The sequence below is a fragment of the Balaenoptera acutorostrata genome, chromosome 13, assembly GCF_949987535.1.
Source record: "Balaenoptera acutorostrata chromosome 13, mBalAcu1.1, whole genome shotgun sequence".
Lineage (NCBI taxonomy): Eukaryota > Metazoa > Chordata > Mammalia > Artiodactyla > Balaenopteridae > Balaenoptera > Balaenoptera acutorostrata.
Window position 1 is genome coordinate 20,814,917 of NC_080076.1, and position 15,609 is coordinate 20,830,525.

Consider the following 15,609-nt stretch of genomic DNA (forward strand, 5'->3'; position numbering starts at 1 on the left):
TCTACTACTCATTTTCAGAGTGCAGTTTCACATGCAAGCAGCAGTCTTCAGAGAGTTAATTTTCATGTCATAGACTGGCAGGGCATATTACAGTTGTCTAGCTCCAGTAATGCTGTTTACAGATGAGTTTATAGAGTGACATAATGGGAATACTACTAAGTTAAGGTGACCGTTATTTAAGTCTTTCTGGTATCTCAATAAAGTTTTTTTAGATTTGAAAGTCAGATGCCAAATAAAATTTATTTCTGTTTGATAATCTATAGTTAGAAACCTCTAAGGTAGAGTTAGGTTTAAAAAGTGCTTTAAATCAACAATACTTCAATTAAAAAGAAAAAAGTTGCTTTAAACAGCTTAATCAAAATGAAGGCAAGCAAAGACATAGTTCAAGTGATGAAATGTTCTAATATGAACCGGAAAAATGTAACTCATGCTTTTGATTTTCATTTAATAGTTACTTTTCTTCAGGGTATTTAGTGGGGAGGACAAGTTAAAGGTGAGATCACAGGTTGGCTCAGGATAGGCAGACCAAGGGGGCAGTTGGTAGGGAAATTTTTTGTGGTTGAAAGTGAAATATTAGTATTTCATTACCAGGATTAGAAGTAATCGCTTTGGGCAGAGAAAACTGAAAGTGACTAATATCCTTCACTAGTCTACTAGAGTTTAAAAAAAAATAATTTCCCTAAGTTACAATTTGATGCTTTTAGAATAAAAGCTTAGTCACATTAAGTCCTGGTATGTCTGAGACTGTTACTTAACAGCAGCCATCTTAGAGGGCAGACAGATGATAACTTAGTCACTTTAGTGACATACAGTCGTTTTGTTTATCTAGCACTGACTTCCTCGGCCACTTCCAGAGTCATTTTGCCGTTGTGCAATGGTCCCTACGGACAGAATTTCTGCTTAACCATTCCCATGGGCCTTGCCTTTCTAATATGCTTGCCTTCATCTCCTGCAGAGGAAGGTCCCTGGTCTTAAAATCCCCTGGGGCAGCCAGGTTGACTTTCCTTCAAGCACCAAGCACAAGCTATAGCAGTTATGGAGAAGAAAATGGCTTGTAGCACGTTCTGAAGGCAACAGTGTGTATGACCAGTACTTGTAGCTGTGCATTACAGATGCTTGTGTCTGTATATCAAGTAGTTTATCAGAATCTTATTTACCAGTAACTGGAATATCTGATTATAAGGACTATATACCTATTTTAGCTTAATTAAAATTATTCGTAATTATATAAGTGATATAATAACAGGGTACTCTTTACCAGTTTTTCATTAACTTGGGTTTTTTAGTAATACTTCATTTCTTATGTAGTATAAGATTAATCATGAAAATATTTTCCAGTTCAGTTTTTAAATTCCAGACAGTGTAAGTTTTATATAAGCATAGGCTTTTCTGTTCCATTGTGTCTGCAAATGAAAACCATGTTCTTAACTATTCAACTGAGAGGGTTTTTTTTTTGCTCTCAGAAGTTACTTTGTTCAGTACTAGCCTATATATGTTATGTTTGAGGGTTTTAATAAGGGACATCGTAATCTTTGGTTGTTTACTAATCAAGGGAATGTTTAGAATTGTAATGAAGTAGAATTGAGGGATAGTAGAATTATTTCTAAGTGGGCTTGCAGAATCACAGACAACTTCATAGATGCAGTGACATTTTAGCTGGGCTTGGAGGATTTAATAGTTTTATGATAGACAGGATATTGCTTATGCTCATCCTTCCACCTGGAAAGACATGACTGGAAGTCAAAGGTACATGGCATGTTTTGGTGACACTGAGTTTAGAACGTGAGGCGTGTTCAAGGCTGGTGGGAAAAAGTCAGGAAAAAAAAACCCTGAACAGATGGAAGGTTTTTGATGTTCTATTAAGGAGGCAAAACTATTTTGTCAGCATTGGGGAGCCTCTGAACATTTAGAACTTGGGATTGGATGTGTGGGCTGAGGGATGGAGCACTGAACATTGTGTTTGGCCTTCTAGCTTGAAGCTTAGTTGCTAAGTAGACAATGATGCTACAGTAGAGGGCAACACAAGAAGATCAGGTTTGGGGGTGGAAGTTTGCAGTGAGCAGAAATGATTCAGGTTTTAAACAGTATTGAGGGTTACGTGCTATTTTATTTTGTGATACTGAGCATATTTGGAAATCTGGATTAGAATGGGAGTTGAGGTTTGTTTATACATAATTCTATATTCTTTCCTCTGCTGTGTTCTGGTTGTTGTTTGCTTCTTTCTATTCTGTTATATTCTGGTCTTAACTGGCTGTTATCTTCATCTGTAGGCTGAATTCTATACCTTGAATTGTGTTTCAGGAATACCTACGTCATGTGATTGTGGAAAAAGAATGTTGATACGATCTTCAGTTGTGTTGAAGTCTGTGGTGGCAGAATACCATGGAGTTTGTGACAGACTGGGGTGTGTTGATTTGGACTTGACCCAGAGAGAAGTTTTGCTGTTCCAGGGAAATGTAAATTACTTGGTTTTCCAGCCTTTTCTCTTTTGTCTTCCTGTTGAATTATTTTTCTTTTACTGTAGTCAGTTGGTGCAAGGTTAAGTTCTCAATATGACATGTTGGCTTCTTTGAGAAGTATTTGAGAATTCTCACAATTCTCTTCTGGTAACATATCCCACTGCAGTTTATTCTAGCACATTTGCTTCAGAAAATTTATTAGATGAGACTTTGGGGTATTCTTCATATAAAATTTTTCTTACGTTTCAGTGCAATATGGGACAAATTTTTTTAGGAAACACTAGTTTAGTTTAGCCCTCTATATAATTCCAGCACTTCTGTCATTTTCCAGCTTCGACAGTTTTTCTTACAGGAAGTAAGTTATTCTTGATACCCTTCTCTCAGATGAGAGTTAGGCTAACAAAAGTCATGTCAGCATCATACAAACACATTTGCAAATGTTTGCCTTAGTTTTCTCCTTTCAGTAACATTAGGAAGCATTTAAATATTGTCAAAAATTCAACAATTTTTTTTTTTCTGTTGTGAATGTTATGAGTTCAAATCGGTAGCGCAAAGATTATATGGGTTCCAAGTGTTGTGTAAATGTGTCGTTAACAAGAGTTGTTGACTTCAGAACAATTTGTTTTGAAGTTCTTTGTGATTATTGTTGGCATTGTGTATATGTAATACAGAAAAAAAAAATTCAAACATCAATTTGGAAAATGTGTAAGATTGAAGACGTTTGCAGTGTGCACATTGTGTTGTGCATGCTGTTTGGGTTGGGATTCTGTTAATGGTTGCTGGGTGAGTGCCCAGTGGGATAATCGGCATTCACATCTGTTATGTGCTCCAGGGGTGTACCTAGTGGAGTATTATATTAGGTGACACATTATCTCTTTTTACAGGGGATAAAAAGTTCTAATTAAGTTCCTCTAAAACTTCTAATATTTATTTGAAAAAAAATATGTAAAATCGTGATGTGGGTCTGTGTCTTTATTCCCATCTTGCCACTAGGTTCTTCATGACCTTTTTTTTTTCTTTTTTTCCTTAGATTCCATATATATGTGTTAGCATACTGTATTTGTTTTTCTCTTTCTGACTTACTTCACTCTGTATGAGGATATGGGGAGGGGGAGGGGTGAGATGTGACAGGGTGAGAGAGTGTCATGGACATATATACACTACCAAATGTAAAATAGATAGCTAGTGGGAAGCAGCCGCATAGCACAGGGAGATCAGCTCAGTGGTTTGTGACCACCTAGAGGGATGGGATAGGGAGGGTGGGAGGGAGACGCAAGAGGGAGAAGATATGGGGATATATGTATATGTAGAGCTGATTCATTTTGTTATAAAGCAGGAACTAACACACCATTGTGAAGCAATTATACTTCAATAAAGATGTTTAAAAAAAAATCGTGATGTGATAATAATTGGGAGCAGAAAAGAAGGCATGAAGAAAAGGTTTATGTAGTGATCTAGGGTAAATATTGTTGTCTTTTGTACAATTAATATTATCTTTCTTCTAGTCCAAGTGGTAAGAAGTTCAGAAGCAAACCTCAGTTGGCAAGGTACCTGGGAAATACTGTTGACCTCAGCAGTTTTGACTTCAGAACTGGAAAGATGATGCCTAGTAAATTACAGAAGAACAAACAGAGACTGCGGAATGATCCTCTCAATCAAAATAAGGTTGGTTAATTTACTTATAGCAAATGAGTGCTATTCCAAAAGCTCTCCCAGAAGTATCTTACATTGTACTATGTCACTGGAATTTTGGTTGTCTGAATGTCCCAGTTTTTTTTTCTCCTCCCCCTCCAAAGCATTTTGACTTATATATCTGATTAATTTTCTGGTAGTTGGCTTACAGAGAGATAGCCTAAGTAAAATTGTGCACAGTTGAAAACAACATTTCAGTATCTCTCTAGGCCAACATACATCACACTTTTGACCCATTGGGACTATTTACAAAAGATTTCTTTGTTGATATTAATTGTCTCCTTTATTCCCCCTCTTAAAATAGCTCCTGTTGCCCAGAAAGAGGCAAAATTTTATTGTGGCGCAAGTATCCTTACCTACCACATAGTTTATATTTACCTGTTAATTTTCAGGATTAGGATTTGAGAAAGAGCAGTTTTTATTTTGAGTTTTTGATGATGTTGAGGATAGTGACCTTTAGGAATAATATTCTCATTCTAATACTGTAATTGGAGATCGTTCCACTAGCTCTTACTTTTACTGGGTTGCTTAGTTGATGGTTTATTGTACAGGAATTTAAATGAGTAGCATTTGAATTCTGATGCTAATTTAATTGTATTAAAGCACCCAGTATCTTTACAGAGAAAGCTCCCCACCTCCCTGTGGCCCCGAAACAACTAATCTTAGATAACCTTTTTTTTTTTTTCCAGTTTTTTTCCCTCTAAATTTCAGAGAGACACATGTATGTGTGTTGCCACCACCGTTGTCTCACACTGACCATGAAAATGGTGGAGGGAAAAGGAAGGGCTTTTCTTTCTAGGTATTTGGCCGATGTAGCCCTGCGTGCCCCTTGGGAGTGCTGCGTTCACTTGAGGAACCGGGGTGGTGGCGTATGGAGTGGGGCGGGCATGTTTTGATGTACTGGCTCTGCCACTTACCAGCTCAGGCAGTCATGGGCAACTTTATTAACCTCTGATGGCCTCAGCTTTCTCATTTGTAAAATTAAGGTAACAAGATCTTTCCTTTAGTTGTTGTGAGGAGTAAACAGGAATTTATGTGAAATTACCTAGCAAGTTCCTTTCCTGTTCCCGTTGTAGCTTCCTAAGCAGCGAGCTACCTCAGTGAACAGTGTTGCCTGGTGGCCAGTGTAGGAAGCTTTTCTGACCCAAGCTCTCTTCCTCCTCACCTTTCACTTTTCCTGGAGAATATGGGGTCTCTGCTTCATATCCCTCTTTTTTTCAGAATTTAGCTTAACAGTTGTCTTTTTTTTTTTTTTTTTTAAACAATAGTTTGATTTCCAAAAAATGGTGTGGGGTGAGAATGCACTGTTTCCTCACATACTGCGTTAGTTACCTGGCATGGTTTCCCAAGGGGCATCGGCAAGTACCATGTTCAGAGGCAGAGCGGGAAGGGAAGGCTGGAATTGCCTCCGTATCGCTTAACTATGGTGTTACTGTGGGTTGATGGTTCTGAAGGTGTTAAGGAGGATATGAGGTAGTGGTAGGAGTCGGGGGTGCTCAGTTTGGGACCTTGAGTGTGTAGAGGCGAAGCTGGGTGATTTCAGCTTAAGAAAGTCTTTATTCTGGGCTTATTTTGCTGCTTAAATGTACGGAGGAAAATTACGATTTATTTTTCTGAAACTGCCTTTTTAAAACTCTGAACAGTGCTGGATGTCTTTTGAAGGGGCTTAAATATTTATGAAATGAATGGAATGCTTTCAAACTACTCTGTTGTTACCAGAATCACAGTTAAGCTGCGCTAAGTGTAATATGAAGATATACTTCCTGGTAGTTATGATTCACTAAAAACCTAAAACTAATTCGTCTCTTTAGTTTGTGTGCACCTTTCCGCGCTAGCTGCGCTGGACCGCTCGTCATCCTGCACCGTGGCATGTGCTTTCAAGATTCTGCTTGCTCATGTGCTGTTTCCTCTGCTTGGAATGTGCTTCCCCCTCCCCCTCCATCTGGTGAACTGCTCCTCATCCAAGGCCCAGCTCCATTGTCTCGTCCCTGTGAAGCCGCTCTGCATCCTCCAGGCAGAACCAGTCCTTCCTTCCATAATGCCTCCCTGGTGCTTGGCCGTTGTATTTGTGATTGTTTGTCGGCTTCAGCTAGACTGTGAGCTCCGTGAGGGCAGGGTCCATGTCTTTTGTTTTGTTTTGGTATATTTAGTCCAAAACCTAGCATACGGTAGGTACCTAATAAATGTTTGCTGAATGTTTGTGTATTATTCACCTCATTCCAGAAGTTTATAGTGGTCATAAATGTTTACTGAATAAATTAATATACCATACATATTTTGGAAATGCCTTTTATTATCATTGTTTTCTGAAGCTCTCTGTCTGAATTTTGGGGGGCCTGATTTATTTTTGTATCTGATTTTATTTTAGTTGAATAGACAGAAGATGGAGTTTTTCCTTTTTTTTTTAAGTACGCTCTCTTTTGGAGTAACACCAACATTAAATATCTCTATTAAGCAGAAAACATGTTTGTGGGTAATTAATAATAACTATATTAGGTATTTTTTTTATAATAATACAGTATAGAGAAAATTGAGAGATTTAAAGTGATAAACAGGAATCTGAGGTAGTGTTTTGCTATGTAGTTGTGAACCTGGCTGAAGTGCTTTATTAATTGTATTATTATTTCTTAGTATTCACTGGTTTGTTTTATTTTTTAGATTCCACATGTAAATGATAACATACAGTATTTGTCTTTCTCTGTCTGACTTATTTCACTTAGCATAATACCCTCCAGGTCCATCCATATTGTTGCAAATGGCAAAATTTCATTCTTTTTTTATGGCTGAGTAGTATTCAGGGGTGTGTGTGTGTGTGTGTGTGTGTGTGTGTGTGTGTGTATCTATCTATATGTATATCTTTATATATCACATCTTCTTTGTCCATTCATCTGTTGATGGATGCTTAGGTTGCTTCCATATCTTGGCTATTGTAAATAATGCTGCTGTGAACATTGGGGTGCATGTATCTTTTCAAATTAGTGCTTTCTTTTTCTTCCATTGTATACCTAGGAGTGAAATTTTTTTAAAGACTCCTATCTTTAAAGAATTAGAAATGTAATGAACAAAATAAACTTTGAAACAGGCTAAATTGTAGTTTATATTGACTGATTATAAACTGTGATTTTAATGTATCTTTTATATCAAAGGGGAATTTACTGGGTGAATATCTTCAGGTATGTTTGGAAAAATATCTTTTGAAGATCTTTGCAAAATGGTTTTTAATTCTTTTGAGATTGGTGGGTACAATGGAGTGGAAATTATCTTTCGATTGATACTAAGGTTTTTGCAGTACCTATTCCCGTTTGTCGCAAACTCAGTCTTAACCTTACCCTGAAAATCTGTTCCATTCTTGATTACATTGTACCTTATTGATTTTCTTGCCACTGCCTTGATTATTTCCAGCCGCAACTTCCGTCTCTTCAGCTGATAAAGTAGAATTGAAATATCGAGTATGTTACTAAAGATATTCCATTAGGTTAATGGAAAAAGACTAGAGAAAGATTTGGAAGTCATCAACCTAGAGCTGATATTTGACGTCATGAGCAGCTTTCTCAAAGCTTACTCAGAGGGAGAAGTAGTAGAGCAGCACTGTCAATGGCAGTTTCTGTGATGATGGAGATGTTTTAGCCACCAGCTACATGTGGCTGTTGAGTACTTGAAATGTGGCTGGTGTGATTGAATAACTGAACTTTTAGTTTTATTTAAAGTTTAAGTAGCCACATGTGCCTAGTGGCTACCATATTGGACTGCACAGTTCTAGAGCTATGCCTCTCAATACAACTTTTGCTTCGAAAGCTGAATATTGTCTAGGTATTTATGCAGGCTTTGCTTTTTCAAAGAGGAGATGTTTTAGTGTTTTAGAGATACAATCCTCAACATTTTATGAAGGAAGTTAATTTCTTAAAAAGATACATTTCTTTAAAAATTAGAGAACAGTCTTAAGATTGGATAAAGAAGAGTACGGTGTTTCTCAGTGCAGGATATGTTTAAGGAACTTGAGTAGCTTGGTTTTCTTGCTAGAAATTTATTTTAATGTTTCAGATGTGTAAATATTAAACTGAATTCCTTGTGTTTCTAGCTCTTAACAACACTGAAATAAATGTTTATGAATTAAATCTACAAAACTAATAAAATTCAAGTTCCCTAACATTAATGTGGCATATATTTTACAGCTTGCTCACAATATGAATATGGTATGGAACAAATTATATTTTAGCCTGACTTGTCAATTCTGCTAATACCTTGGAAAGACTCAGTTCTTTCATCACATTTCACAAATTTGATACATTTGGAAATAAAGAGCATTATGTTCTCTTGAAGGAATTAATTGTATAAGTCTGCCGTTATTTTCTCATGAATTACCTTGGTTTATGGTAGTATGCTATTGTGATTATAAACACAGCATTGGATTCTGTATGGTTGTGTCCTAAGTACTTAATCAAACCATCTAGCAGGTGTTTGCTTTAATTACCTTCAACAAAATAATAACAAAGTCTTGTAGAGAGCTCATATATCTTGGGAGCAATATTTGTGCAAGTTGAGAAACTTAAGTGAGCTGGTGTTAATGGTGGAAGTCAGATTGGGTATTGGATAGGTGAATATCGAGTAGGTGCGATTTGGGAAAAGGGGAGACTGGAAGTAGAGAGAGCAGTTTGAGTTGTTTTAGTCCAGAGAAATAATGATGGCTTGAATTAATGCTGTATTAGGAGGTATGAAAAGGTGTGAGACTCAGTCAAGAGAAATTAGTGGATATGAGTACCTGATGATTGTAGAGAGAAGGAATTGTTGATGCTAGCTACAATTCTGGCTTGAGTTACTTGGGGCATAGGAAATAGGACAAGAAGAGCAGATTTGGGGAGGGAGTTGGTGAGGAAGATTGAGTTAAAATACTTTTGTTTCTTGGAGGTCTGAAAAGAAATTGTGGACCGCCAGGGTTCCCCAGGTCACACTTTGAGAACTCCTGTCCTAGTGGTTTGCTAAAACATATTGAGATCGCCCAACATAGGGGCAAACAGAAAAGTATCTTGTCACACTGTAGGCTGTGAATAAATTAGTTGTGTGGGGAGTAAGAAGGAACTTCCAGAAAGGTAGTAGGAGAATGAAGAGAATGTGGTGTTATAAAAGCCTAGGAAAGATTTTTTTGTTGGATGCCATGGAGGGACCAAGGAGGATAAAGACTTTGTAATATTCATTGGATTTTCAAATTAGAAGTCACCTGGTGACTGATATAACCAGCTTTGGAGGGATAGAAAGACCAGAAGTCATATTTAGAATGCCAGAAAGTTTCTGGGAAATGAGAAATTAGAAGCAAAAATGTAGCCTGCTGTTTTAAAAGTTTAAAAAAAATTTATTTGATATTATTTGATTAGGATTTGCACACATGGTAGAAAGGATATTCAATGAGAAACATCTCTCTCCTCTTTCAGTCTCTTAAGCTCAGCCTCTTCCCTAGAGGAAACTGTTGTTAACCAGTTTTTTTTTTTTTTTTTTTTGGTATGTCCTTTCAGAGCTTCTATGCATTTACAAACACGTACGCGTATGTGCATTTCTACATCTCCCCATAAAATGGTTAGACTACTCTTGTGAAGCTTGAATGAGAGGTGGAGGAAAGAGGACAATATTCAGAAGAGAATGCACCATGAAGGGACATTATTATTATTGTTATTTTTCCTGTAAAAGTTGAAAGAGGCCAACTTGGCAGGAACCAGTAGAGTTAGGGAGGTGTCTAACCTGAGAGCCCACGTTTCAGGATGCTCTCCAGGAACCTTTGAAATGTGTGTAATACTTTCTGTTATGAATTTTTTTAAATTAATTAATTAATTTATTTTTGACTGCGTCGGGTCTTTGTTGCTGCACGCGGGCTTTCTGTAGTTGCAGTGAGTGGTGACTACTCTTTGTTGCGGTGCACAGGCTTTTCACTGCGGTGGCTTCTCTTGTTGCAGAGCATGGGCTCTAGGCTTGCGGGCTTCAGTAGTTGTGGCTCACGGGCTCTAGAGCGCAGGCTCAGTAGTTGTGGTGCACGGGTTTAGTCGCTTCGTGGCATGTGGGACCTTCCCGGACCAGGGCTCGAACCCATGTCCCCTGCATTGGCAGGCAGATTCTTAACCACTGCGCCACCAGGGAAGCCCCTGTTATGAATTTTTTAAGGAGAAAGTCTATCTTCATCAACTTCTCAAAGGAGACTGTAGCCGAAAAAGTTAATAACTACTATTTTACAGACAGGAAGAGGGAGCAAGGCTTTGGCGGAAGATGTTAAAGACCAGCTCATTTGCTGTAGCTCAAATTAGGCATTTGTTTAACTGATTAGGAATTTTTCAGTTACTGAAGTAGCACCTTAGAGGGGTGATTTATTTCTGTCCTAGGGACCCCATTGTCAATTAACCAGCACTAAAGGGCCCTGTGGTAGGATCAGTCTGATTACCAACTCCTGGTATTGTGGTAAGACGTACCCCTTGGCTTCTCCCTTCCTAGAATCTTTCCATCCAGACTGAAAACAGAGACCTCATTCCTTACATCAACATTCCTGGCCTATCGGGAAAGTAAAATGTTTCCCAAAGATGCTGGTGCTTTTTTCATCATTGTGTTAAGCCCTTGCTGAACAGAGTGTCTTTTGGTCTCTCTCTGTTGGATATAGTTGGGGGTGGAAGGAGGAGAGAGTAGAATACAGCTGATGAATCCAGCATTTCTAGGCCTTGAAGTCCTTACAGGGGATTACTGGCATCTCACTTAAGTGTGGGCCACTCTTGAGTACAGGTTTCTGTTAATTTGAAATGAAATTGACAAAAGCGGAAGTGAGGAGCGAGTAGCTGTTAACAATGGTACAATGAGGAATGGCGATGGCCTAGACATATGTGGTGATAGAAGTGAATAGATCCTAGTTCCGTTTTGAATATAGAATTGACAGAATTTACTAATGAATTGGTTGTGAAAGATGACAGAGAAGACTCAAAGTGTGAGGCCTTAGATTTTAGATAAATTGAGTGACTGGGTGGATTGGATTGCCATCTACTGAGATTGCCTTAGGAAAGAATTTATATGGGTGAATACAATAAATTCAACTTCGAACATGCAGAGTTTGAGATGCTTATTAAACATCCAAATGGAGATGTCGTGTCATGTGTGTATACTAATTGAGAGGTCTGAGCTGGAAAGTCATTAGCACGTAAGTAGTATTCCAAGTAATGGGACTAGAGTTTATAGATAGGTAGATAGATAGAAGGATCCAGAACAAAGCTCTGAGAAAGTCTGGTAATTAAATTTGGGATAGAGTAGAAGGAATCAGCAAAGTGGATTGTGAAAGAATGGCTAGTAAGGTAGTAGAGACATAGAAGAGGAGAAAGTTTCAAAAAAGAGAGTGGTCTGTTACATTGATTGTTGCTGGAAGTTTGAATGGAGGAAGACAGAAATTTCCATTGAGTTTGGCAGCCTGAAGGTTATTAATAACCTTGATAGATAGCAGTAGTTTCAGTGGGAAGCGAAGCTAGATTGGATTGGGCTGAAAGTGAATGAGAGTTAAAATTGTCAGCATGGACAATTCTTTCAATAAATTTTCTTGGCTAGGAAGGAGAATCACTAGATAGTAGATGAAAGGGATGCTGACTTGGGTAATCTCCCATTTTAAAGATTGTGGAAAGGATAAGAATGGGGTCTATAGCACAAGTGGAAAAACCACAGAGGTCAAGAAAGTTAAGCATATTTGCCGTGTAATAACGATGATGGACCATGGAATCTATACTGGGTAGGGAGGAATGTGAAAGAGGTTATGGAAGAGTAAGAAATATGGTCAGTCAATGGATGGGAAATATTGATGGGTTCAGAGAATGCAGAGGGCAGTCCTCAGTGAGTTACAAGGATAGGAAGTAGAAATTGGAGAGTTGGATGCTTGATTGAGATATTGGAGATGGTGTAGTTACTAGTGTTGACAAGCCTGTGCCTATAATGTTAGGTGGGTGAGGTTGGGTAGACAAATAGGTCAAAGGACTCAGGATGTTGGGTGGATTATCCACATGGGTACTGAGGCCTTTAAGAATGAGGACAAGAGTTGGGATGGAGAGGAAAACATGGAACAGAAACTAAAGTCTTTAGTGAATAAGGAGAAAGCAGGGAGAAAGGGTAGACCATAGTATAGTCAGATCCTATGAGCTTCAGAGGAGCTCCTGTTTTTGGAGGAGGAAAAATAGATGATTTGAGAAAAATGGGGAGAAAGGAGGAAATTACCACTTCCTGGCCCCTTAGATATGTAGTTGTAAGAGAGAGAGAAAGAGAGAAGAAACTCTTTCTCTTTAAATTTGAAAGAACTTTAGGGAACTTTGAGGGACAGCCAAGTTTCAGTAAGCCCAGCAACTTGAGAGAATGTTTAAAGAAAATATTGAGGGTATAGGAGAGACTGCGGATCAGTCACTCGAGTGTACAGTGCAAGGACTGGGGGGTGGGATGGGTAAGGTGGAGGGTTGGTTTTCAAACGTCAGATGGTTAAGTCAATGTAATTGTTCAGGACTGGAATTTTTAAGATATGAAATGCAATAAGATAGAAAATAGTGTCCATCCCATTTAGCAAGGATAAGTATTTTAGGTGACTTCTGTGATACACACCCTTGTGTATACTAAGTCGTGATGTAAAATACATATTTCTACTCTTAGTTGAAGTCAAAAAAGTTTGAGAGCCACTGAACTATGGCGTGGATGTACAGAATATTTTGGAGATGATTACTGGGTGATGGATGACCTATGATCTGGGGGACTTGGCCGTTTGGTTATTATGAAGATAGAATGTGGGGTGTGATGGGATTAATTTTGATAATTGCTAGAGCAGAATATACAAACATTTGAAATATTATTGTCCTGACTTTTTAGAAAGGAGGTATGTGTACCTCTGCCAGATAACTATTACAAATGAACTCAGAAGAACTTTCTTAGGCAGGTAGGACCTGTCGGGAACTCTGAGCCCCAAAAGAACTGGCTTTATTCCTGCCTTAGTTCTCAGCCTCCTACATGAATGATCTGCTACAGGACTACTCAGCAGAGTATGGGCTCCTTAAATACCTTTGCTTACCTCCCTAAGAGAGAATAGTTTTACCGTTTGGGGCAGGCTGAATTCTCACTAAACTTTTTAGGATTCAAGTTGAGTAGCTCTGCTCACCTCCAAGTTAATATTCTTCTTCTTTTTTTTTTTTGGCTGTGTTGGGTCTTCGTTGCTGCGCGAGGGCTTTGTCTAGTTGCGGAGAGTGGGCTTCTCATTGTGGTGGCTTCTCTGGCTGCAGAGCACAGGCTCTAGGCGTGCGGGCCTCAGTAGTTGCAGCATGCAGGCTCAGTGGTTGTGGCTCGTGGGCTCTAGAGCGCAGGCCCAGTAGTTGTGGCGCACAGGCTTAGTTGCTCCGCGGCATGTGGGATCTTCCCGGACCAGGGATCGAACCCGTGCCCCCTGCATTGGCAGGCGGATTCTTAACCACTGCGCCACCAGGGTAGTCCTATTATTCTTATCAATTAAACTTAAACCAACTTTGAGTTGGTGTAACAACCAAGAGATCACCTGTCTCATCTCTATAACTTACCTGTTGACATCCTATAGACCTTGCACTTTGGCCCAAGGTTTTAATCTCCATACCAGTCTCCTTTGTCTAGACCACTGCTAAATTTTAGGTTATTTTACTATACAGATGAAAAGTTGTTATGGCCAGTAAGTTGTAGTGAGATGATCCAAGTTTTCAGATCCATAATGAAGAACATTTTTCCTAAACTGTGGCTCTCTAGGAGCAATATGGCATGCTTTCTGCCAATGTACATAGTTTGTTTTGTTGTCTTAATCTCATGTTGGCAGTCTGCTGAGTTATACATTTTTTGTACTCTTTATTTCCCATGATTTCATGGTATAACATCACTATAATTGACAGTGACTTTGCCAAAAACACCATCTGAGGATTTATTTTCCCATGGCATGTTTGTGTAGGACTGGCTGTGTATCTATAAGCATAACTTCGTGTTAAATACTAAGAAATGGAACAAGTCTGGGGATTATTTTACATTGGTAATCTTGAGGTATATAATACAGATGACTATGCTTAATAATTTTGACATGGATATTATAGACCATGTTGAGTTAATAATTTCCACTTCCGTAACATGGGTACGTTTCAGGCTGACAATGAGAGTATTCAAGAGTAAGGGCTGCATAACACAAGACCTTACATGTAACAGACATTTTATGCATCATTTATTCCACAGAAAAATTTTTAGCACATTCTGTGTGCTCAGACATTATTCCAGATTCTGGAAATATAGTAGAGGAAGGTTATATGTTTGTGGAGCTTATTATTCTAGTGGTATGACAAACTAATACACAATTTAAGTATTAAACGCTACACAGTAAATTAAGTAAGAATGGTTGAGATCGACTAGGTGGCTATTGTAGGCTGAGTGATCAGGAAAGCTTTTTGGAGGGCGTGATTTTTGGCCAAGGTCTGAATGAGAAGGAGTCAGCTCTATAAAAACCGGAGGGCAAAGTGTTCCAACCAGAGGGAGTAGCCAGTGCAGAATCCTTAAGGCCGGATACATTTAGCATATGAGGGCAGGAAGTAGGCCAGCGTGGTGGGAGGTTAGTGAGTGGGAGAGGGGTACTTGGTGAGGTCAAGGAAGAAGACAAACCTAATGACAGGACTTGGGAAGCCACCATAAGGAGTGGTATGGAATGCTTATTTGTGGACTTTGTGTAGGGAGCAATATGCTCTCTGGCTGCTGTGTGGAGAATGTACTGTAGAGGTGCAGAAGTGGGAGCTGGGGGCCAGTTACAGCAGGAGGCTATTTACCCAGGCTTGGATGATGATGCCTTGGACAGTGGTCGTTTAATGAATAAAGAAAGAGTAAGTTGTAGCAAGAGACACTAGAACTACAGTTGACCTTTGAACAACACATTTGAACTGCATGCATCCACTTATATGCAGATTATTTTCCATAGTAAATACTGCAGTACTACACGATCAGCAGTTGGTTGAATCCATGGATGCAGGACCAGGGATCCAGAGGGCTGACTATAAGTTAGATGCTGATTTTCATTTGTGTGGAGGGTTGACGCCTAAACTCCCACCTCGTTCAAAGGTCAACTGTATTTAGTATTCCAGAGAACTTCTGATTTTCTCATATGCAGAAATATCCTTAATAAATAAATAAAGGATATTTATTTATCTTTAGATGATGAATGAAGATAATGAACAAGTTATTAACAACTAACAGCACTGGTCCATTTTTTGGCTAATTTGAGATAGGTATTTAGGTATGGATTGTATAAAGATTGCTAGGAAGCAAAAAGTGAACAGGAGAACTTTAGCCATGTTAGCAGATAGACTTGCTGATGAGAGTATACTCTTCAGTATGAGAGCAGGTTTAGCATGTTATGAGTTAGTACTTCAAAGGTAGCAAGGTACAGTAGACCCTTTGGGAGGGTCTGGCTTGGCCTTTGTGCTAA

General features: G+C 38.7%; 1 protein-coding gene across 1 annotated transcript in view; it reads left to right on the forward strand.

Annotated features, from left to right (window-relative positions):
- Nucleotides 1-15,609, forward strand: part of MBD2 (methyl-CpG binding domain protein 2) — a 70,027-nt gene that overhangs the window by 11,701 nt on the left and 42,717 nt on the right. Inside the window, exon 2 of the mRNA XM_028168991.2 lies at nucleotides 3,965-4,124. Within this exon, the coding sequence (XP_028024792.2) occupies nucleotides 3,965-4,124 (160 nt within the window). The remainder of the gene's footprint in view (nucleotides 1-3,964; nucleotides 4,125-15,609) is intronic.